This window comes from Panulirus ornatus, chromosome 44 (assembly GCF_036320965.1).
Source record: "Panulirus ornatus isolate Po-2019 chromosome 44, ASM3632096v1, whole genome shotgun sequence".
NCBI lineage: Eukaryota > Metazoa > Arthropoda > Malacostraca > Decapoda > Palinuridae > Panulirus > Panulirus ornatus.
Genome location: NC_092267.1, coordinates 4,156,109 through 4,181,812, shown reverse-complemented (window position 1 = coordinate 4,181,812; position 25,704 = coordinate 4,156,109). Strand labels below are relative to the sequence as shown.

Sequence of the window (25,704 nt, the reverse complement as noted above, 5' to 3'; positions counted from 1 at the left end):
TCTCTCAACCACACTCTTTTTATTTCCACACGTCTCTCTTACCCTTACATTTCTTACTCGATCAAACCACCTCACACCACATATTGTCCTCAAACATCTCATTTCCAGCACATCCACCCTGCTGGGCACAACTCTATCCATAATTTATCCACGTTATTTTGGGTGGAAACCCCCCCCCCTTTATCAGTCCTACACCTCCATAATTTTAACATCTATCTATCTATCTGTGTCTCTGATGTCCATTCTCTTTGGGATCTCCTTGAAGGGGATGATCATGGCAAAGGAGTCTCAAAGGAAGTGTGATAACCCATCCTCGTCATCCACTGATAGGGCTCTCTGGTCTTTAGCTAAGGGCATCTCTGACAACTGTCGTTCTACCTTTTCTTCACTTTTCTGATCTGACGGTACTGTAGCTGTCTCTCCCTTTGATAGAGCAACTCTCTTTGTTTCCTGTTCCTCTTCTAACTCCACCTTGGATGACTCAAAAATTCCTCCACCCTCTGTTGCTCCTCTTACTAAGCCTATGCCTCTTCCCGTAATCTCTTTTTGGTATGTCCAAAAAGCGCTTCTTTTTCTGAACACAAGCTAGGCTTATGGTCCAGATGGCATCCATCCCAGTGTACTGAAAGAATGTGCCTCTGAACTTGCCCCTGCACTTGCTTATGTCTGCCATTTCTGCTTAAAAATCGAAACTTTTCCTTCTCCTTGGAAACATGCATTGATACATCCCATCTCTAAGAAGGGTGACCATTCTGACCCCTCTAACTATCTTCTTATTGCTTTGACATCTACCATTTCTAAAGTCTTTGGATCCTTCCTAACTTCCATATCCTTAAACACCTTGAAAATCAGTCTTCTTTTTTATCATCAGTATGGCTTGTTATGCAATACAGACAGCGCTACTCCGAAGTTAAGAGATGAAATTAAACAGGGCGAAACAAATAATACGAAAGGAAATAATCATCTACAGGGCACAAGAAGTTACTTTAAACATAATCCAAGTAGTTTTCAAACTAAGAAATCTCTTCCTCTACACAAACACAATTTATAAGAATGAATGCCATTACTACTCTTTACACATGAGCAAAATATAGCCAACCTGAGTTAACACTTAAATAAAGGCAATGCAATACAATATAGTGGCTACAAATTATGGGCAACAGAAAATTTATCCCTGGGGATAAGGGAGAAAGAATGCTTCCCACGTATTCCGTGTGTGTCATAAAAGGCGACTAAAAGAGGAGGGAATGGAGGCCGGAAATCCTTCTCTCTTGTCTTCAATTTTCCAAAGGAAGGAACAGAGAAGGGGGCCAAGTGAGGATATTCCCTCAAAGGCTCAGTCCTCTGTTTTTAACACAAGAAATGGTGAATAGTATTAAAAAAAATACACTACTCACTGGGACTGTCAATCTGAAAGAATCAACAATACAGCACCTTTCTGTTCTGATTGGTTGGCGAATGAGATACTGACACCACCCAGACAGTCCTACATCTCGACTGTGATTGGTTAGAAATTGAGAACAAGAAATGTGAGTAATGCTGCTGCCAGTTGAGAGGTGACTGATGTCACCTGGGCAAGCTCACATTTCAGCTTTGATTGGCTAGAGATCCCCTACCGACCACCACTCCGATCAGTTCTGACGTAAATGAGATGCTGACGTCACAGTCAAGACATGATTGATGCATGGTCACTTAGCTGCCACACCACTGATGTCAAACTGCACACCCTCCCTGCTAGCTCTCAAGACTAAACTGTGGACATGAGCATGTTTCACAGTACTGTGTCTACAATATAATACAACCCAATACTCACAGAACAACACAGTTTCAAAACAGGCTTCCTTAAGGCTAGATCCACTGGTGATATTCTTTCCTGTCATACTAATGTATCATCCCTGAAGGATTTTGGGGAGTCATGTGAAGTTGCCCTTGCTTTTGACAGGTTGTGGCACTGAGGTCTCACTTCTAAGCTCCCTTCTTTTAGCTTCCCTCCATCACTGCTCCTTCATATCTAGCTTCTTCTCCGGGTGATCTATCTCAGGTTGTTGATGGGTCAGCCTCCCCCTTTTTCTCCATTAACAGTGTTATATCTCAAGGTTCTGTCATGTCTCCTACACTTTTTCTCCTTTTTTATAAAAGTTTCCTCTCCACAAATAATCCATGTTCTCATATGCTGACGAATCAACACTGCATTAATCCACATTCTTCAGGTTTGCTCCCTCTTCTCTCACTTGATCTGCATCTCGTCTTGACATAGCTTCCTCATTCTTTGTAGCTAGATTTTCTTGCAATGAGCGCTGTACGCTAGCCCAGCCTTTTCGCAAAATGGCAGGAACATTTCATACAAATAGTGGGTAGGAACATTTGGTAGAAGTAGAGCGTAGGAGCATTAGGTAGTAGTAATCAGTAGGTACATTAGGTAGGAGTCCTTGCAAACACTGCATTAGAGTTGCCCTCGGCCAGTGGCCTGTTAAGGATGAGGCACTAAAGGATAAAAAGCGGCACTGGAGTTCATTAGTTATGAAGATTCTATTGCCATGGCCACCCCCTTGAGGGAGTTCCAGATGGGGACAGGCATCACAGATGTAAATTGATAGATAACTAGAACATCCAGCTTACCATTTATTTTCAGTATACGTTTGATCATTAAATCTTCTGACACAGTATTTTACTCAAACTAATATTTACTAACAGAGCATGCCTGTTAGTAAATTACAAGATTCAAAAAATCATTGAAATTATGCTCACCCAGTTTGAAAAAAAATTCTAGGATGTGGATTCGAGCTGTGGTTTCAGTGCATTGCTCATGACAGCTCAATTATGGATGTGAGCAGATGTGGCCTTTCTTAGTTTGTTTCTTAGTGTTACCTTGCTCATGCAGGGGGCAGTGATTGGGTGTGGGAGAGGAAAAGACTGAATTTATCAGTTTTCTTTTCTTTCATGTATTTGTGCTGTTTCTGTGTGGCACTGGCGTTGAGATGGATGATGGCGTATATGTATGTATGTAAGTAAGTCGTACGCTGATGATACAGTGCTGGTGGCTAATTCGTGTGAGAAACTGCAGAAGCTGGTGACTGAGTTTGGTAAAGTGTGTGAAAGAAGAAAGCTGAGAGTAAATGTGAATAAGAGCAAGGTTATTAGGTACAGTAGGTTTGAGGGACTAGTCATTTGGGAGGTAAGTTTGAATGGAAAAAACTGGAGGAAGTGAAGTGTTTTAGATATCTGGGAGTGGATTTGGCAGCGGATGGAACCATGGAAGCGGAAGTGAATCATACGGTGGGGCAGGGGGCGAAAGTTCAGGGAGCGTTGAAGAATGTGTGGAAGTCGAGAACATTATCTCGGAAAGCAAAAATGGGTATTTTTGAAGGAATAGTGGTTCCAAGAATGTTATATGGTTGCAAGGCGTGGGCTATGGATAGAGTTGTGCAGAGGAGGGTGGATGTGCTGGATATGAGATGTTTGAGGACAATATGTGGTGTGAGGTGGTTTGAGTGTGGTGTGAGGTGGTTTGAGTAGGAAGAGAGGAAAGTGATTGGTTCTCAGTTAATGTAGGTTTGCGGCAGGGGTGTGTGATGTCTCCATGGTTTTTTTAATTTGTTTATGGATGGGGTTGTTAGGGAGGTGAATGCAAGAGTTTTGGAAAGAGGTGCAAGTATGCAGTCAGTTGTGGATGAGAGAGCTTGGGAAGTGAGTCAGTTGTTGTTCGCTGATGATACAGCGCTGGTGGCTGATTCACGTGAGAAACTGCAGAAGCTGGTGACTGAGTTTGGTAAAGTGTGTGAAAGAAGAAAGTTAAGAGTAAATGTGAATAAGAGCAAGGTTATTAGGTACAGTAGGGTTGAGGATCAAGTCAATTGGGAGGTAAGTTTGAATGGAGAAAAACTGGAGGAAGTAAAGTGTTTCAGATATCTGGGAGTGGATCTGGCAGCGGATATAACCATGGAAGTGGAAGTGAATCATAGAATGGGGGAGGGGTCGAAAATCCTGGGAGCCTTGAAGAATGTGTGGAAGTCGAGAACATTATCTCGGAAAGCAAAAATGGGTATGTTTGAAGGAATAGTAGTTTCAACAATGTTGTATGGTTGCGAGGCGTAGGCTATGGATAGAGTTGTGCGCAGGAGGGTGGAGGTGCTGGAAATGAGATGTTTGAGGACAATGTGTGGTGTGAGGTGGTTTGATCGAGTAAGTAACGTAAGGGTAAGAGAGATGTGTGGAAATAAAAAGAGCGTGGTTGAGAGAGCAGAAGAGGGTGTTTTGAAATGGTTTGGGCACATGGAGAGAATGAGTGAGGAAAGATTGACCAAGAGGATATATGTGTCGGAGGTGGAGGGAACGAGGAGAAGTGGGAGACCAAATTGGAGGTGGAAAGATGGTGTGAAAAAGATTTTGTGTGATCGGGGCCTGAACATGCAGGAGGGTGAAAGGAGGGCAAGGAATAGAGTGAATTGGATCGATGTGGTATACCGGGGTTGACGTGCCTGTCAGTGGATTGAATCAGGGCATGTGAAGCGTCTGGGGTAAACCATGGAAAGCTGTGTAGGTATGTATATTTGCGTGTGTGGACGTATGTATATACATGTGTACGGGGGTGGGTTGGTCCATTTCTTTCGTCTGTTTCCTTGCGTTTTCCAAAAGAAGGAACAGAGGGGGCCAGGTGAGGATATTCCAAAAAAGGCCCAGTCCTCTGTTCTTAACGCTACCTCGCTAACGCAGGAAATGGCGAATAGTTTTTTTTTTTTTTAATTTTCCAAAAGAAGGAACAGAGAAGGGGGCCAGGTGAGGATGTTCCCTCAGAGGCCCAGTCCTCTGTTCTTAACACTACCTTGCTGATGCGGGAAATGGCGAATAGTTTGAAAAAAAAAATATATATATATATATATATATATATATATATATATATATATATATATATATATATATATATATATATATATATTGGAAAGCATCACAATTTTGCGCGTGATCAAGACATTCCTATGAGTCCACAGGGAAAATGAAACACGAAAAGTTCCCAAGTGCACTTTTGTGTAATAATCACATCATCAGGGGAGACACAAGAGAGGAATATAACAGTCAGTTGATATACATCAAAGAGACGAAGCTAGGACGCCATTTGGTAAACATGTGATTGTCCAAAACATACAACGAGCGTTCATAAACTTATCATTTTATAAATCTTATCAACAATAAAGTTATCTAATTTGTACAGACCATCACTAATATTAAGATTATAATTCTTTGTGTATTTAATAATAGAAGATTCAATGATATTGCTCTTGGTAATAGAGTTAGAGTTAACAACTGAGATGGCGTTACTCCAGTCAATACAATGATCATAGTTTTTAACATGATTAAACAAAGCATTTGATTCTTGTCCCGTTCTTATACTATATTTATGTTGCTTAAGTCTAACAGAAAGATCCTTACCAGTCTGGCTAGTTTCCTTATTAAGCCCTTTAATGGGTAAGGTATCAAATTCTAATATCATGAACAATGTCAACAAGCTAAACAATATCAATATTAATTTTGATTTCAAACTAGTTAGCTTTGATGTTTCCTCACTTTTCACTAAAGTTCCAGTTGATGACCTTTTAGAATATTTATTTGATGTCTTATATTCAATTACCTGTTTCAAAGTCTAATTTCATTGAACTGATAAAATTGTGTATAAAAGACTGTGTATTTCAATTTAATTGAGATTATTATGCTCAGAAATTTGGTATGGCAATGGGTAACCCTCTTTCACCTGTTAAGTAATCTTTATATGGAATTTTTTGAAACAAAATTACTAAAGGATATCTTACCTTCTAATGCAATTTGGTTTAGGTATGTAGATGATGTTCTTTGTGTTTGGCCAACAAATGAAGATTTACAAATATTTTTCCCCTTAACAATTTAGTACCTTCTATCAAATTTACTGTAGAAAATGAAAGTAATGGTATGTTACCATTTTTAGATTACATGATCCATAGACAAGGAAACAAGTTTAAGTTTAGCATATACAGAAAACCCACCAATGTATGCTCATATATCCATTATTACTCATATCAACATGACAGAGTTAAATTATCATCATTTCAATCTATGTTCCTAAGGGCCTTACGTATTTGCAGTCCAGAGTTTATTGATGATGAGTTTGAGAAGATATATTCTATTGGATCTAAGTTAAAGTACCCTAGATCTTTCATTGATAAATCCCTTAAGTTAGCAAAGAAATCATTTCATAGAGTTGAGCCCAAACCTCCCATTGACACCAAGAATCTTTTAGTTCTCCCTTTTAATAATAATTTCACTTTAATTCCCATGTTGCTTACATCCTTTAATGTAAATGTTGCCTTTAGCAACAATAATACCGTAAAGAATATCTTAATCAGGAATTCACCAGAAAATTCTCTTGGTTGCATCTATAAAGTTCCTTGTGGAAACTGTGATAAATTTTATGTTGGTCAGACTGGTAAGGATCTTTCTGTTAGACTTAAGCAACATAAATATAGTATAAGAACGGGACAAGAATCGAATGCTTTGTTTAATCATGTTAAAAACTATGATCATTGTATTGACTGGAGTAACGCCATCTCAGTTGTTAACTCTAACTCTATTACCAAGAGCAATATATTCCTCTCTTGTGTCTCCCCTGATGATGTAATTATTACACAAAAGTGCACTTGGGAACTTTTCATGTTTCATTTTCCCTGTGGACTCATAGGAATATATATATATATATATATATATATATATATATATATATATATATATATATATATATATATATATATATATATATATATATATATATATATATATATATATATATATATATATAATATATATTTTTTTTTTTTTTTTTTTTTTATACTTTGTCGCTGTCTCCCGCGTTTGCGAGGTAGCGCAAGGAAACAGACGAAAGAAATGGCCCAACCCCCCCCATACACATGTATATACATACGTCCACACACGCAAATATACATACCTACACAGCTTTCCATGGTTTACCCCGGACGCTTCACATGCCCTGGTTCAATCCACTGACAGCACGTCAACCCCTGTATACCACATCACTCCAATTCGCTCTATTTCTTGCCCTCCTTTCACCCTCCTGCATGTTCAGGCCCCGATCACACAAAATCTTTTTCACTCCATCTTTCCACCTCCAATTTGGTCTCCCTCTTCTCCTTGTTCCCTCCACCTCCGACACATATATCCTCTTGGTCAATCTTTCCTCACTCATCCTCTCCATATGCCCAAACCACTTCAAAACACCCTCTTCTGCTCTCTCAACCACGCTCTTTTTATTTCCACACATCTCTCTTACCCTTACGTTACTCACTCGATCAAACCCCCTCACACCACACATTGTCCTCAAACATCTCATTTCCAGCACATCCATCCTCCTGCGCACAACTCTATCCATAGCCCACGCCTCGCAACCATACAACATTGTTGTAACCACTATTCCTTCAAACATACCCATTTTTGCTTTCCGAGATAATGTTCTCGACTTCCACACATTCTTCAAGGCCCCCAGAATTTTTGCCCCCTCCCCCACCCTATGATCCACTTCCGCTTCCATGGTTCCATCCGCTGCCAGATCCACTCCCAGATATCTAAAACACTTCACTTCCTCCAGTTTTTCTCCATTCAAACTCACCTCCCAATTGACTTGACCCTCAACCCTACTGTACCTAATAACCTTGCTCTTATTCACATTTACTCTTAACTTTCTTCTTCCACACACTTTACCAAACTCAGTCACCAGCTTCTGCAGTTTCTCACATGAATCAGCCACCAGCGCTGTATCATCAGCGAACAACAACTGACTCACTTCCCAAGCTCTCTCATCCCCAACAGACTTCATACTTGCCCCTCTTTCCAAAACTCTTGCATTTACCTCCCTAACAACCCCATCCATAAACAAATTAAACAACCATGGAGACATCACACACCCCTGCCGCAAACCTACATTCACTGAGAACCAATCACTTTCCTCTCTTCCTACACGTACACATGCCTTACATCCTCGATAAAAACTTTTCACTGCTTCTAACAACTTTCCTCCCACACCATATATTCTTAATACCTTCCACAGAGCATATATATATATATATATATATGATTTGGTAAACAGAGAAGAGGTAGTGAAAGCTTTGCGGAAGATGAAAGCCGGCAAGGCAGCAGGTTTGGATGGTATTGCAGTGGAATTTATTAAAAAAGGGGGTGACTGTATTGTTGACTGGTTGGTAAGGTTATTTAATGTATGTATGACTCATGGTGAGGTGCCTGAGGATTGGCGGAATGCGTGCATAGTGCCATTGTACAAAGGCAAAGGGGATAAGAATGAGTGCTCAAATTACAGAGGTATAAGTTTGTTGAGTATTCCTGGTAAATTATATGGGAGGGTATTGATTGAGAGGGTGAAGGCATGTACAGAGCATCAGATTGGGGAAGAGCAGTGTGGTTTCAGAAGTGGTAGAGGATGTGTGGATCAGGTGTTTGCTTTGAAGAATGTATGTGAGAAATACTTAGAAAAGCAAATGGATTTGTATGGAGCATTTATGGATCTGGAGAAGGCATATGATAGAGTTGATAGAGATGCTCTGTGGAAGGTATTAAGAATATATGGTGTGGGAGGAAAGTTGTTAGAAGCAGTGAAAAGTTTTTATCGAGGATGTAAGGCATGTGTACGTGTAGGAAGAGAGGAAAGTGATTGGTTCTCAGTGAATGTAGGTTTGCGGCAGGGGCGTGTGATGTCTCCATGGTTGTTTAATTTGTTTATGGATGGGGTTGTTAGGGAGGTAAATGCAAGAGTTTTGGAAAGAGGGGCAAGTATGAAGTCTGTTGGGGATGAGAGAGCTTGGGAAGTGAGTCAGTTGTTGTTTGCTGATGATACAGCACTGGTGGCTGATTCATGTGAGAAACTGCAGAAGCTGGTGACTGAGTTTGGTAAAGTGTGTGGAAGAAGAAAGTTAAGAGTAAATGTGAATAAGAGCAAGGTTAATAGGTACAGTAGGGTTGAGGGTCAAGTCAATTGGGAGGTGAGTTTGAATGGAGAAAAACTGGAGGAAGTGAAGTGTTTTAGATATCTGGGAGTGGATCTGTCAGCGGATGGAACCATGGAAGCGGAAGTGGATCATAGGGTGGGGGAGGGGGCGAAAATTGTGGGGGCCTTGAAGAATGTGTGGAAGTCGAGAACATTATCTCGGAAAGCAAAAATGGGTATGTTTGAAGGAATAGTGGTTCCGACAATGTTGTATGGTTGCGAGGCGTGGGCTATGGATAGAGTTGTGCGCAGGAGGATGGATGTGCTGGAAATGAGATGTTTGAGGACAATGTGTGGTGTGAGGTGGTTTGATCGAGTAAGTAACGTAAGGGTAAGAGAGATGTGTGGAAATAAAAAGAGCGTGGTTGAGAGAGCAGAGGAGGGTGTTTTGAAATGGTTTGGGCACATGGAGAGAATGAGTGAGGAAAGATTGACCAAGAGGATATATGTGTCGGAGGTGGAGGGAACGAGGAGAAGAGGGAGACCAAATTGGAGGTGGAAAGATGGAGTGAAAAAGATTTTGTGTGATCGGGGCCTGAACATGCAGGAGGGTGAAAGGAGGGCAAGGAATAGAGTGAATTGGAGCGATGTGGTATACAGGGGTTGACGTGCTGTCAGTGGACTGAATCAAGGCATGTGAAGCGTCTGGGGTAAACCATGGAAAGCTGTGTAGGTATGTATATTTGCGTGTGTGGACGTGTGTATGGGGGGGGGCCATTTCTTTCGTCTGTTTCCTTGCGCTACCTCGCAAACGCGGGAGACAGCGACAAAGTATAAAAAAAAAAATATATATATATATATATATTTCTTTTCAACTATTCGCCATTTCCCGCATTAGCGAGGTAGCGTTAAGAACAGAGGACTGGGCCTTTTTTGGAATATCCTCACCTGGCCCCCTGTGTTCCTTCTTTTGGAAAATTAAAAAAAAAACGAGAGGGGAGGATTTCCAGCCCCCCGCTCCCTCCCCTTTTAGTCGCCTTCTACGACACGCAGGGAATACGTGGGAAGTATTCTTTCTCCCCTATCCCCAGGGAAAATATTTTTTTTTTTTTTTTTTTTTTTTTTTTTTTTTTTTTTTTTTTTCTGTCTCCCGCGTTTGCGAGGTAGCGCAAGGAAACAGACGAAAGAAATGGCCCAACCCACCCCCATACACATGTATATACATACGTCCACACGCAAATATACATACCTACACAGCTTTCCATGGTTTACCCCAGACGCTTCACATGCCCTGATTCAATCCACTGACAGCACGTCAACCCCGGTATACCACATCGCTCCAATTCACTCTATTCCTTGCCCTCCTTTCACCCTCCTGCATGTTCAGGCCCCGATCACACAAAATCTTTTTCACTCCATCTTTCCACCTCCAATTTGGTCTCCTTCTTCTCCTCGTTCCCTCCACCTCCGACACATATATCCTCTTGGTCAATCTTTCCTCACTCATTCTCTCCATGTGCCCAAACCATTTCAAAACACCCTCTTCTGCTCTCTCAACCACGCTCTTTTTATTTCCACACATCTCTCTTACCCTTACGTTACTTACTCGATCAAACCACCTCACACCACACATTGTCCTCAAACATCTCATTTCCAGCACATCCATCCTCCTGCGCACAATTTTATCCATAGCTCACGCCTCGCAACCATACAACATTGTTGGAACCACTATTCCTTCAAACATACCCATTTTTGCTTTCCGAGACAATGTTCTCGACTTCCACACATTCTTCAAGGCTCCCAGAATTTTCGCCCCCTCCCCCACCCTATGATCCACTTCCGCTTCCATGGTTCCATCCGCTGCCAGATCCATTCCCAGATATCTAAAACACTTCACTTCCTCCAGTTTTTCTCCATTCAAACTCACCTCCCAATTGACTTGACCCTCAACCCTACTGTACCTAATAACCTTGCTCTTATTCACATTTACTCTTAACTTTCTTCTTTCACACACTTTACCAAACTCAGTCACCAGCTTCTGCAGTTTCTCACATGAATCAGCCACCAGCGCTGTATCATCAGCAAACAACAACTGACTCACTTCCCAAGCTCTCTCATCCCCAACAGACTTCATACTTGCCCCTCTTTCCAAAACTCTTGCATTCACCTCCCTGACAACCCCATCCATAAACAAATTAAACAACCATGGAGACATCACACACCCCTGCCGCAAACCTACATTCACTGAGAACCAATCACTTTCCTCTCTTCCTACACGTACACATGCCTTACATCCTCGATAAAAACTTTTCACTGCTTCTAACAACTTGCCTCCCACACCATATATTCTTAATACCTTCCACAGAGCATCTCTATCAACTCTATCATATGCCTTCTCCAGATCCATAAATGCTCCATACAAATCCATTTGCTTTTCTAAGTATTTCTCACATACATTCTTCAAAGCAAACACCTGATCCACACATCCTCTACCACTTCTGAAACCACACTGCTCTTCCTCAATCTGATGCTCTGTACATGCCTTCACCCTCTCAATCAATACCCTCCCATATAATTGCCCAGGAATACTCAGCAAACGTATACCTCTGTAATTTGAGCACTCACTCTTATCCCCTTTGCCTTTGTACAGTGGCACTATGCAAGCATTCCGCCAATCCTCAGGCACCTCACCATGAATCATACATACATTGAATAACCTTACCAACCAGTCAACAATACAGTCACCCCCTTTTTTAATAAATTCCACTGCAATACCATCCAAACCTGCTGCCTTGCCGGCTTTCATCTTCCTCAAAGCTTTTACTACCCCTTCTCTATTTACCAAATCATTTTCCCTAACCCTCTCACTTTGTACACCACCTCGACCAAAACTCCCTATATCTGCCACTCTATCATCAAGCACATTCAACGAACCTTCAAAACACTCAATCCATCTCCTTCTCACATCACCTCTACTTGTTATCACCTCCCCATTAGCCCCCTTCACTGAAGTCCCCATTTGTTCCCTTGTCTTACGCACTTTATTTACCTCCTTCCAAAACATCTTTTTATTCTCCCTAAAATTTAATGATACTCTCTCACCCCAACTCTCATTTGCCCTCTTTTTCACCTCTTGCACCTTTCTCTTGACCTCCTGCCTCTTTCCTTTATACATCTCCCAGTCATTTGCATTATTTCCCTGCAAAACTCGTCCAAATGCCTCTCTCTTCTCTTTCACTGATAATCTTACTTCTTCATCCCACCTCTCACTACCCTTTCTAATCTGTCCACCTCCCACTTCTCCTCGTTCTCTCCAACTCTGACACATATATTCTCTCGGTCAATCTTTCCTCACTCATTCTCTCCATGTTAGCAAACCATTTCAAAACACCCTCTTCAGCTCTCTCAACCACACTCTTTTTATTACCACACATCTCTCTTACCCTATAATTATTTACTCGATCAAACCACCTCACAGCACATGTTGTCCTCAAACATCTCATTTCCAGCACATCCACCTTCCTCCGCACAACTCTATCCATAGCCCACGCCTCGCAACCATATAACATTGTTGGAACCACTATTCCATCAAACATACCCATTTTTGCTTTCCGAGATGATGTTCTCGACTTCCACACATTCTTCAAGGCTCCCAGGATTTTCGCCCCCTCCCCCACCCTATGATTCACTTCCACTTCCATGGTTCCATCCGCTGCCAAATCCACTCCCAGATATCTAAAACACTTCATCCTCCAGTTTTTCTCCATTCAAACTTACCTCCCAGTTGACTTGTCCCTCAACCTTACTTTACCTAATAACTTTGCTCTTATTCACATGTATCTCAGCTTTCTTTCATACACTTTACCAAACTCAGTCACCAGCTTCTGCAGTTTCTCACACCAATCAGCCACCAGTGCTGTATCATCAGCGAACAACAACTGACTCGCTTCCCAAGCTCTTTCATCGACAACAGATTGCATACTTGCCTGTCTTTCCAAAACTCTTGCATTCACCTACCTAACAACCCCATCCATAAACAAATTAAACAGCCATGGAGACATCGCACACCCCTGCTGCAAACCTACATTCACTGAGAACCAGTCGCTTTCCTCTCTTTCTACACGTACACATGCCTTACATTCTCGATAAAAACTTTTTACTGCTTCTAACAACTTGCCTCCCACACCATATTTTCTTAATACCTTCCACAGAGCATCTGTGTCAACTCTATCATATGCCTTCTCCAGATCCATAAATGCTACATACAAATTCATTTGCTTTTCTAAGTATTTCTCACATACATTCTTCAAAGCGAACACCTGATCCACACATCTTCTACCACTTCTGATTCCACACTTCTCTTCTGCAATCTGATGCTCTGTACATGCCTTCACCCTCTCAGTCAATACCCTCCCATATAATTTGCCAGGAATACTCAGCAAACGTATACCTCTGTAATTTGAGCACTCACTTTTATCCCCTTTGCCTTTGTACAATGACACTATGCAAGCATTCCGCCAATCTTCAGGCACCTCACCAGAGTCATACATACATTAAATAACCTTACCAACCAGTCAACAGTACAGTCACCCCCTTTTTTAATAAATTCCACTGCAATACCATCCAAACCTGCTGCCTTGCCGGCTTTAACCTTCTGCAAAGCTTTTACCACCTCTTCTCTGTTTACCAAATCATTTTCCCTAACCCTCTCACTTTGCACACCACCTCGACCAAAACACCCTATATCTGCCACTCTATCATCAAACACATTCAACAAACCTTCAAAATACTCCACCTTCTCACATCACCAGTACTTGTTATCACCTCCCCATTAGCCCCCTTCACTGAAGTTCCCATTTCTTCCCTTGTCTTACGCACTTTATTTACCTCCTTCCAAAACATCTTTTTATTCTCCCTAAAAATTTAATGATACTCTCTCACCTCAACTTTCATCTACCCTCTTTTTCACGTCTTGCACCTTTCTCTTGACCTCCTGCCTCTTTCTTTTATACATCTCCCACTCATTTGCATTATTTCCCTGCAGAAGTCGTCCAAATGCCTCTCTCTTCTCTTTCACTAATACTCTCACTTCTTCATCCCATCACTCACTTCCCTTTCTAATCTGCCCACCTCCCATGCTTCTCATGCCACAAGCATCTTTTGCACAAGCCATCACTGCTTCCCTAAATACATCCCATTCCTCCCCCACTCCCCTTACGTCCTTTGTTCTCACCTTTTTCCATTCTGTACTCAGTCTCTCCTGGTACTTCCTCACAGAAGTCTCCTTCCCAAGCTCACTTACTCTCACTACTCTTTTCACCCCAACATTCTCTCTTCTTTTCTGAAAACCCCCACAAATCTTCACCTTCACCTCCAGAAGATAATGATTAGACATCCCTCCAGTTGCACCTCTCAGCACATTAACATCCAGAAGTCTCTTTTGTGCGCCTATGAATTAACACATATTCCAATAACGCTCTCTGGCCATCTCTCCTACTTACATACGTTTACTTATGTATATCTCTCTTTTTAAACCAGGTATTCCCAATCACCAGTCCTTTTTCAGCACATAAATCTACAAGCTCTTCACCATTTCCATTTACAACACTGACCACCCTATGTACACCAATTATTCCCTCAACTGCCACATTACTCACCTTTGCATTCAAATCACCCATCACTATAACCCGGTCTCGTGCATCAAAACTACTAACACACTCACTCAGCTGCTCCTAAAACACTTGCCTCTCATGATCTTTCTTCTCATTCCCAGGTGCATATGCACCAATAATGACCCATCTCTCTCCATCCACTTTCAGTTTTACCCATATCAGTCTAGAGTTTACTTTCTTACACTCTATCACATACTCCCACCATTTCTGTTTCAGGAGTTGTGCTACTCCTTCTCTTGCTCTTGTCCTCTCACTAACCCCTGACTTTACTCCCAAGACATTCCCAAACCACTCTTCCCCTTTACCCTTGAGCTTCGTTTCACTCAGAGCCAAAACATCGATGTTCCTTTCCTCAAACATACTACCTATCTCTTCTTTTTTCTCAACTTGGTTACATCCACACACATTTAGACACCCCAATCTGAGCCTTCGAGGAGGATGAGCACTCCTCGCGTGACATATAGGAGGGTGAAATACGTGTAAGGAATAGAGTGAATTGGAACGATGTGGCATATTGGGGTCGACATGCTGTCAATGGATTGAACCAGGGCATGTGAAGCATCTGGGGTAAACCATGGAAAGTTCTGTGGGGCCTGGATGTAGAAAGGGAGCTGTGGTTTCAGTGCATTATTACATGACAGCTAGAGACTGAGTGTGAATGAATGTGGCATTTGTTGTTTTTTCCTAGTGCTACCTCGCACACATGAGGGGGAGGGGGTTGTTATTTCATGTGTGGCAATGGGAATTAATAAAGGCAGACAGTATGAATTATGTACATGTGTATATATGTATGTCTCTGTGTGTATATATATGTATACGTTGAGATATATAGGTATGTATATTTGCGTGTGTGGACATGTATGTATATACATGCGTATGTGGGTGGGTTGGGCCATTATTTCGTCTGTTTCCTTGCGCTACCTTGCTAACGCGGGAGACAGCGACAAAGCAAAATGAATAAATAAATAGATATAAATATATATATATATATATATGTATGTGAGCAGATGTGGCCTTTCTTCAACTGTTTCATGGCTTTATCTGGTAGATATAGGAAACAGCTAAAGGTATGAAAATAAATTTACTGAAGAAAATTCTCCAAAAAAAAAAGTACTATAATTTTGCATTTTAGGAGCACTGGAATTCAACACATATGGAAACTGTTTTGCCGTAGTCACCCCTTTGAGGTTGTTCCCAAATGGAATGTGTATCAAAGATATTGATACATAGATTGTTTGGGAGAGTATTAAGTTGATTTGGTAGGGCCCTGTGGCACAGGTGCTCCTCATTTATGGAAGTATTCATTGATTATGTGTATTTTTTGGGTGTCTGTTCTTCTACATGCACCTTAATACAACACACAACTTGTTTTCTTCCTCCTTGATTTTACATATCCTATATGTATTTCCTTTTTTTTTTTTTTCATCATGTTATATATTATTAAGAAAAAAATTGCATATTTGCATTTCATACACAAAACATGTAATCAGGAATGAAATTCAAAAAACAAAACCTTATTTACATGAATGAGAACAGAAGAAAATAACCTTTTTTTTTTAATCAAAATATATAAACGTTCATTCAAGACAGTCAGTTATCATAAATCTGACTCCATTAGTTGCCATTTAAATCAGGATTTCTGCCTTGATTATGAAGGTACACATTTATTGATGCATTATGGAGGACTGTGATGGCAGTGTTGTTAGGGTGCCAGTGACATTTACAGACAATTTAAATGAAATTAGAAACCACTTAATCTCATATAAGGCATGCTGCAGTCACTTGAATGGTCTCATATATTGTATGGTACAGTTTAAGGCGTAATATCCAAATACATGATGAGACCTCTGTCTTGAAATTCTGTGAATGAGAGCTGGTCCTGTGGGATTTGGGATTGTAGACACTGAGGTTATGTTAGTAGATTTGTCCAGAAGTGTCACCTTAATTTTACATTAAGAAAATATTGAAGAAGGCTTGTTGTGTGCTAACAAATATAACAATAGCATTCAAGTTCATACAGTAGGGAAAAGTCTATTTAGGATTGACCAGTCCAGTAAATAACATGTTTTTTGTAAACTTGGAATTCACCTCTTAATTAATAAAAATACAGTAGTACTGATAGTCTTTTATGCGCCTAATATAAACAAAAATACTATGAATCTTTTTGCCTACTTAGGATTGGCCAGTCCAGTAAATAATATGTTTTCCCAAACTAGGAATGGTTGCTGTAGTTCATAAGTCGTTAGAAAGAAGTGACTTTTAACATGTACTTTTTAAAATATGGGGGGATATTACTATTATTTGCACCTATGTGAAGGCTAGAATTGTCAATGAATCATGGGAAGGGTTTCACATGAACACACAAATGACATCTGTCCAACCTGTGAGGTGTCAAAAAACAGAAGCAAACCAATGTTATAGGAAATGTTATGATGGAAAGATCACATCATTATTTCTTTTATTTAGGGTGTTCTATCTATTTATCTATAGATCTCTGATGTCCATTAGAGGTGCTGCATGCTTGAAAAGTGCATTGCCTTGACCTTTGTGTTGTGATATAACTTATTTTACAGGGCGCAAAAAAACACCAGCAAAATTATCAGGGAAGACTCCAAAGAAGTCATGGGCAGATGTGCTAAAAGGTGGTCTTATTACCCGTGGCATGCCACCATGTAACACCCAGGATAGTAAAAAGGCGAAGAGAATGAAAGCTGCTTCTGCAACGCGGGAACTGAAACTTCTCAAGAAACATTTGTCTGTGGTGAGTTATATATTCCTAGACCTCGCCATAAGTTCTCTTGAAAGGGTGCAATTACCAACATGTAGTTCTCTTTTAGGGTTATATTCCATGTAATTACCAACTGCTTACAGCCATGAAAAACTACCACCACCCCTTTCATGCTGGTGTATCATGCATTGCCGATTCCAAGTGGATATTATTACTAGTAGTAGTAATTAGTCATTTTAATTGTATTAATTAGTTTTATCCTGGGAATAAGGGAGAAAGAATACATTGCACATATTTCCTGCGTGTCATAGAAGGCGACTAAAAGGGGAGGGAGTGGGGGCTGGAAATCCTCCCCTCTCATTTTTAAATTTTCAGAAGAAGGAACAAAGAAGGGGCCAAGTGAGGATATACCCTCTAAGGCTCAGTCCTCTGTTCTTAATGCTACCTCGCTAATGTGGGATATGGCAAATATTTATGAAAAAATTTATTAGTTGTAGTAGTATTTACTCATAATTGCATATTTTATGATAAGGAAACCCCTCTGTTTCTATGATTATGAGGCTCCTGTAGCACTCAGGAAGGTAGTCATAGCCATAGGTCATAAAGTGCTGTGATTGTGCATCTTTGTGCTGAGACTGCAGAGCAGTTTAGTAGTAAATGCTTTGTTTCTTCTATATGCTAGTTGCATTGTGGGCATAAAGGGTCTTGGGATAAGTTGAAATAGCATTTATAATGTGATGGGTGACGTCCAGAGCATAGATGGGAGATTATAACTCTTGGGTGGATGACAGGTGGGTTGGATTGAAAAATGAGTTGGGAGGTCATTTGTATAGTACTTTTTGTGTTGTTGCATAGTGTATGTGTTTTGTCAGGGTTATATTTGGTGGGGGTGGGGGGTAATCTTTGAGTAAAGGTTACTGAAGTGTGAAGCAGGGGTGAGCATATTATAAGGGCAAATGAGAGTTAGGGTGAGAGAGTATCATTAAATTTTAGGGAGAATAAAAAAATGTTTTGGAAGGAGGTAAATAAAGTGCATAAGACATGGGAACATCAGTGAAGGGGGCAAATAGGGAGGTGATAACAAGTAGTGGTGATGTGAGAAGGAGATAGAGTGAGTATTTTGAAGGTTTGTTGAATATTTTTGATGATAGAGTGGCAGATATAGGGTGTTTTGGTCAAGGTGGTGTGCAAGTGAGAGGGTTAGGGAGAATGATTTGGTAAACAGAGAAGAGGTAGTAAAAGCCTTGCGGAAGATGAAAGCCGGCAAGGCAGCGGGCTTGGATGGTATTGCAGTGGAATTTATTAATAAAGGGGGTGACTGTATTGTGGACTGGTTGGTAAGGTTATTTAATGTATGTATGACTCATGGTGAGGTGCCTGAGGATTGGCGGAATGCGTGCATAGTGCCATTGTACAAAGGCAAAGGGGATAAGAGTGAGTGCTCAAATTACAGAGGTATAAGTTTGTTGAGTATTCCTGGTAAATTATATGGGAGGGTATTGATTGAGAGGGTGAAGGCATGTACAGAGCATCAGATTGGGGAAGAGCAGTGTGGTTTCAGAAGTGGTAGAGGATGTGTGGATCAGGTGTTTGCTTTGAAGAATGTATGTGAGAAATACTTAGAAAAGCAAATGGATTTGTATGTAGCATTTATGGATCTGGAGAAGGCATATGATAGAGTTGATAGAGATGCTCTGTGGAAGGTATTAAGAATATATGGTGTGGGAGGAAAGTTGTTAGAAGCAGTGAAAAGTTTTTATCGAGGATGTAAGGCATGTGTACGTGTAGGAAGAGAGGAAAGTGATTGGTTCTCAGTGAATGTAGGTTTGCGGCAGGGGTGTGTGATGTCTCCATGGTTGTTTAATTTGTTTATGGATGGGGTTGTTAGGGAGGTAAATGCAAGAGTTTTGGAAAGAGGGGCAAGTATGAAGTCTGTTGGGGATGAGAGAGCTTGGGAAGTGAGTCAGTTGTTGTTCGCTGATGATACAGCGCTGGTGGCTGATTCATGTGAGAAACTATAGAAGCTGGTGACTGAGTTTGGAAAAGTGTGTGGAAGAAGAAAGTTAAGAGTAAATGTGAATAAGAGCAAGGTTATTAGGTACAGTAGGGTTGAGGGTCAAGTCAATTGGGAGGTGAGTTTGAATGGAGAAAAACTGGAGGATGTGAAGTGTTTTAGATATCTGGGAGTGGATCTGGCAGCGGATGGAACCATGGAAGCGGAAGTGGATCATAGGGTGGGGGAGGGGGCAAAAATCCTGGGGGCCTTGAAGAATGTGTGGAAGTCGAGAACATTATCTCGGAAAGGAAAAATGGTTATGTTTGAAGGAATAGTGGTTCCAACAATGTTGTATGGTTGCGAGGCGTGGGCTATGGATAGAGTTGTGCGCAGGAGGATGGATGTGCTGGAAATGAGATGTTTGAGGACAATGTGTGGTGTGAGGTGGTTTGATCGAGTGAGTAACGTAAGGGTAAGAGAGATGTATGGAAATAAAAAGAGCGTGGTTGAGAGAGCAGAAGAGGGTGTTTTGAAGTGGTTTGGGCACATGGAGAGAATGAGTGAGGAAAGATTGACCAAGAGGATATATGTGTCGGAGGTGGAGGGAACAAGGAGAAGAGGGAGACCAAGTTGGAGGTGGAAAGATGGAGTGAAAAAGATTTTGTGTGATCGGGGCCTGAACATGCAGGAGGGTGAAAGGAGGGCAAGGAATAGAGTGAATTGGAGCGATGTGGTATACCGGGGTTGACGTGCTGTCAGTGGATTGAAGCAAGGCATGTGAAGCATCTGGGGTAAACCATGGAAAGCTGTGTAGGTATGTATATTTTGTGTGTGTGGACGTATGTATATACATGTGTATGGGGGGGGGGGTTTGGCCATTTCTTTCGTCTGTTTCCTTGCGCTAACTCGCAAACGCGGGAGACAGTGACAAAGTATAATGAAAAAAAAAAATAATAATATATATATATATATATATATATATATATTATCCCTGGGGATAGGGGAGAAAGAATACTTCCCACGTATTCCCTGCGTGTCGTAGAAGGCGACTAAAAGGGGAGGGAGCGGGGGGCTGGAAATCCTCCCCTCTCACTTTTTTTTTTAATTTTCCAAAAGAGGGAACAGAGAAGGGGCCCAGGTGAGGATATTCCCTCAAGGGCCCAGTCCTCTGTTCTCAACGCTACCTCGCTAATGCGGGAAATGGCGAATAGTATGAAAGAAAGAATATATATATATATATATATATATATATATATTTTTTTTTTTTTTTTTTTTTTTATACTTTGTCGCTGTCTCCCGCGTTTGCGAGGTATATATATATATATATATATTTTTTTTTTTTTTTTTTTTTTTTTTTTTTTTTTTTTTTTTTTTTTTTTATACTTTGTCGCTGTCTCCCGCGTTTGCGAGGTAGCGCAAGGAAACAGACGAAAGAAATGGCCCAACCCCCCCCCCCCCCATACACATGTACATACACACGTCCACACACGCAAATATACATACCTACACAGCTTTCCATGGTTTACCCCAGACGCTTCACATGCCTTGATTCAATCCACTGACAGCACGTCAACCCCTGTATACCACATGACTCCAATTTACTCTATTCCTTGCCCTCCTTTCACCCTCCTGCATGTTCAGGCCCCGATCACACAAAATCTTTTTCACTCCATCTTTCCACCTCCAATTTGGTCTCCCTCTTCTCCTCGTTCCCTCCACCTCCGACACATATATCCTCTTGGTCAATCTCTCCTCACTCATTCTCTCCATGTGCCCAAACCATTTCAAAACACCCTCTTCTGCTCTCTCAACCACGCTCTTTTTATTTCCACACATCACTCTTACCCTTACGTTACTTACTCGATCAAACCACCTCACACCACACATTGTCCTCAAACATCTCATTTCCAGCACATCCATCCTCCTGCGCACATCTCTATCCATAGCCCACGCCTCGCAACCATACAACATTGTTGGAACCACTATTCCCTCAAACATACCCATTTTCGCTTTCCGAGATAATGTTCTCGACTTCCACACATTTTTCAAGGCTCCCAAAATTTTCGCCCCCTCCCCCACCCTATGATCCACTTCCGCTTCCATGGTTCCATCCGCTGACAGATCCACTCCCAGATATCTAAAACACTTCACTTCCTCCAGTTTTTCTCCATTCAAACTCACCTCCCAATTGACTTGACCCTCACCCCTACTGTACCTAATAACCTTGCTCTTATTCACATTTACTCTCAACTTTATATATATATATATATATATATATATATATATATATATATATATATATATATATATATATATATATATATATATATATATTCTTTCTTCTTTCTTTCAAACTATTCGCCATTTCCCGCATTAGCAAGGTACCGTTTAAGAACTGAGGACTGGGCCTCAGAGGGAATATCCTCACCTGGCCTCGTTCTCTGTTCCTTCTTTTGGAAAATTAGAAGAAAAAAAACCGAGGGGAGGATTTCCAGCCCACCGCTCCCTCCCCATTCATTCGCCTTCTACGACATGCAGGGAATACGTGGGAAGCATTCTTTCTCCCCTATCCCCAGGGATATATATATATATTCCTTGCACGCCTTTCACCCTCCTGCATGTTCAGGCTCTGATCACTCAAAATCTTTTTCACTCCATCTTTCCACCTCCAATTTGGTCTCCCACTTCTCCTCGTTCCCTCCACCTCTGACACATATGTCCTCTTTGTCAGTCTTTCCTCACCCATTCTCTACATGTGACCAAACCATTTCAAAACACCCTCTTCTGCTGCCTCAACCACACTCTTTTTATTACCACACATCTCTCGTACCCTTTCATTACTTACTCGATCAAACCACCTCACACCACATGTTGTCCTCAAACATCTCATTTCCAGCACATCCACCCTCCTCTTCACGACTCTATCTATAGCCCCGCCTTGTAACCATTTAACACTGTTGGAACCACTATTCCTTCAAACATACCCATTTTTTCTTTCCAAGATAATGTTCTCGATTTCCACACATTCTTCAACGCTCCCAGAACTTTCACCCCCCTCCCCCACCCTATGATTCACTTCCACTCCCATGGTTCGATCCGCTGCCAAATCTACTCCCAGATATATAAAACACTTCACTTCCTTCAGTTTTTCTCCATTCAAACTTACCTCCCAGTCGACTTGTCCCTCAACCCTACTGTACCTAATAACCTTTCTCTTATTCACATTTACTCTCAGCTTTCTTCTTTCACGCACTTTACCAAACTCAGTCACCAGCTTCTAAAGTTTCTCACCCGAATCAGCCACCAGCGCTGTATCATCAGCGAACAACAACTGACTCACTTCCCAAGCTCTCTTATCCACAACAGACTGCATACTTGCCCCCCCTTTCCAAAACTCTTACATTCACCTCCCTAACAACCCCATCCATAAACAAATTAAACAACCATGGAGACATCACGCACCCTTGCCGCAAACCAACATTCACTGAGAACCAATCACTTTCCTTTCTTCCCACACGTACACATGTCTTACATCCTTGACAAAAACTTTTCACTTCTACCAACTTGCCTCCCACACCATATATTCTTAATACCTTCCACAGAGCATCTCTATCAACTCTATCATATGCCTTCTCCAGATCCATAAATGCTACATACAAATCCATTTGCTTTTCTAAGTATTTCTCACATACATTCTTCAAAGCAAACACCTGATCCACACATCCTCTATCACTTCTGGAACCACATTGCTCTTCCCCAATCTGATGCTCTGTACAAGCCTTCATCCTCTCAATCAATACCCTCCCTTATAATTTCCCGGGAATACTGAACAAACTTACACCTCTGTAATTTGAGCACTTACTTTAATCGCCTTTGCCTTTGTACAATGGCACTTTGCAAGTATTCCGCCAATCCTCAGGCACCTCACCATGAGTCATACATACATTAAAGAACCTTACTAACCAGTCAACATACAGTCACCCCTTTTTTAATAAATTCCACTGCAATACCATCCAAACCTGCTGCCTTGCTGGCTTTCATCTTCCATAAAGCTTTCACTACCTCTTCTCTGTTTACCAAATCATTTTCTCTAACCCTCTCACTTTGCACACCACCTCGACCAAAACACCCTATATTTGTCACTCTGTCATCAAACATTCAACAAACCTTCAAAATACTCCCTCCATTTCCTTCTCACATCACCACTACTTGTTATCACCTCCCCATTTGCGCCCTTCACTGATGTTCCCATTTGTTCCCTTGTTTTACGCTTTTTATTTACCTCCTTCCAAAATATCTTTTTATTCTAAAATTCAATGATACTCTCTCGCCCCAACTCTCATTTGCCCTCTTTTTCACCTCTTGCACCTTTCTCTTGACCTCCTACCTCTTTCTTTTATACATCTCCCAGTCATTTGCATTATTTCCCTGCAAAAATCGTCCAAATGCCTCTCTCTTCTCTTTCACTAATAATCTTACTTCTTCATCCCACCACTCACTACCCTTTCTAATCTGCCCACCTCCCACGCTTCTCATGCCACAAGCATCTTTTGCGCAAGCCATCACTGCTTCCCTAAATACATCCCATTCCTCCTCCACTCCCCTTACGTCCTTTGTTCTCACCTTTTTCTATTCTGTACTCAGTCTCTCCTGGTACTCCTCACACAAGTCTCCTTCCCAAGCTCACTTACTCTCACCACTCTCTTCACCTCAACATTATCTCTTCTCTTCTGAAAACCTCTACAAATCTTCACCTTTGCCTCCACAAGATAATGATTAGACATCCCTCCAGTGTCATCTCTCAGCACATTAACATCCAAAAGTTTCTCTTTCGCGCGCCTATCAATTAACATGTAATCCAATACAGCTCTCTGGCCGTTTCTCCTACTTACATATGTTTCTTTTTTCTTTCAAACTATTCGCCATTTTCCGCATTAGCGAGGTAGCGTTAAGAACAGAGGACTGGGCCTTTGAGGGAATATCCTCACCTGGCCCCCTTCTCTGTTCCTTCTTTTGGAAAATAAAAAAAAAACAAGAGGGGAGGATTTCCAGCCCCCCTCTCCCTTCCCTTTTAGTCGCCTTCTGTGACACGGAGGGAATACATGGGAAGTATTCTTTCTCCCCTATCCCCAGGGATAACTTACATATGTATACTTATGTATATCTCTCTTTTTAAACCAGGTATTCCCAATCACCAGTCCTTTTTCAGCACATAAATCTACAAGCTCTTCACCATTTCCATTTACAACACTGAACACCCCATCTACACCAATTATTCCCTCAACTGCCACATTACCCACCTTTGCATTCAAATCACCCATCACTATAACCCGGTCTCGTGCATCAAAACTACTAACACACTCACTCATCTGTTCCCAAAACACTTTCCTCTCATAACCTTTCTTCTCATGCCCAGGTGCATATGCACCAATAATCTCCCATCTCTCTCCATCCATTTTTGGTTTTACCCATATCAATCTAGAGTTTCCTTACACTCTATCACATACTCCCTCCACTCCTGTTTCAGGAGTAGTGCTACTCCTTCCCTTGCTCTTGTGCTCTCACTAACCCCTCACTTTACTCCCAAGACATTCTGAAACCACTTCCCCTTTACCCTTGAGTTTCGTTTCACTCAGAGCTAAAACATCCAGGTTCTTTTCCTGAAACATACTACCTATCTCCTTTTTTCTCATCTTGGTTTACATCCACACACATTTAGACATCCAATCTGAGCCTTCAAGGAGGATGAACACTCCCCGTGTGACTGCTTCTTCTGTTTCCCATTTTTAGAAAGTTAAAATACAAGAAGGGGAGGGTTTCTAGCCTCCCGCTCCTGTCCCCTTTAGTCGCCTTTTACAACACATGAGGAATGCGTGGGATATTTTTTTTTTTTTTTTTTTTTTTTTTTTTTTTTTTTTTTTCTTGTGTTCACTGAGTCTGTCTCTCAGGTTATGGCTCAACAGGTATTGTAAATTTTAACTGCTTTACTTACATTCCTTGTCCTGAACTTTATATAATTCAGCTGAGCTTGTAACTCCAGTTCTCTCACTTAAAAGGGGAAGCCAATGCTCCATAGGAAACAGGTAGAATCAAGCAAAGCATTCATTTTTTGTAACCATTCAACAAAAGCTGTTTTAATTCATTGCTTATTTGAGCTAATTGCCACCTTAAACTCATGAAATTGGCCAAAGTCAGTGTGCAGTTATTGATGAACAAGTGAATGAGGGGAAGATATTAATTTCACATCTTAACTTTGGTTTAGTTTAACACAGAAATGCAACTTCAGCTTCGTTGTTCTTAAACTCTGGTTACACTGGTTACACCTTTTTGT

The 25,704-nt window shown here is 41.2% G+C and overlaps 1 protein-coding gene across 1 annotated transcript in view; it reads left to right on the top strand.

The window, feature by feature from the left end:
- The window catches only part of LOC139762676 (uncharacterized), a 55,205-nt gene that overhangs the window by 5,417 nt on the left and 24,084 nt on the right, over positions 1-25,704 (top strand). Inside the window, exon 3 of the mRNA XM_071687631.1 lies at positions 17,223-17,410. Coding sequence (XP_071543732.1) covers positions 17,223-17,410 — 188 coding nt within the window. The remainder of the gene's footprint in view (positions 1-17,222; positions 17,411-25,704) is intronic.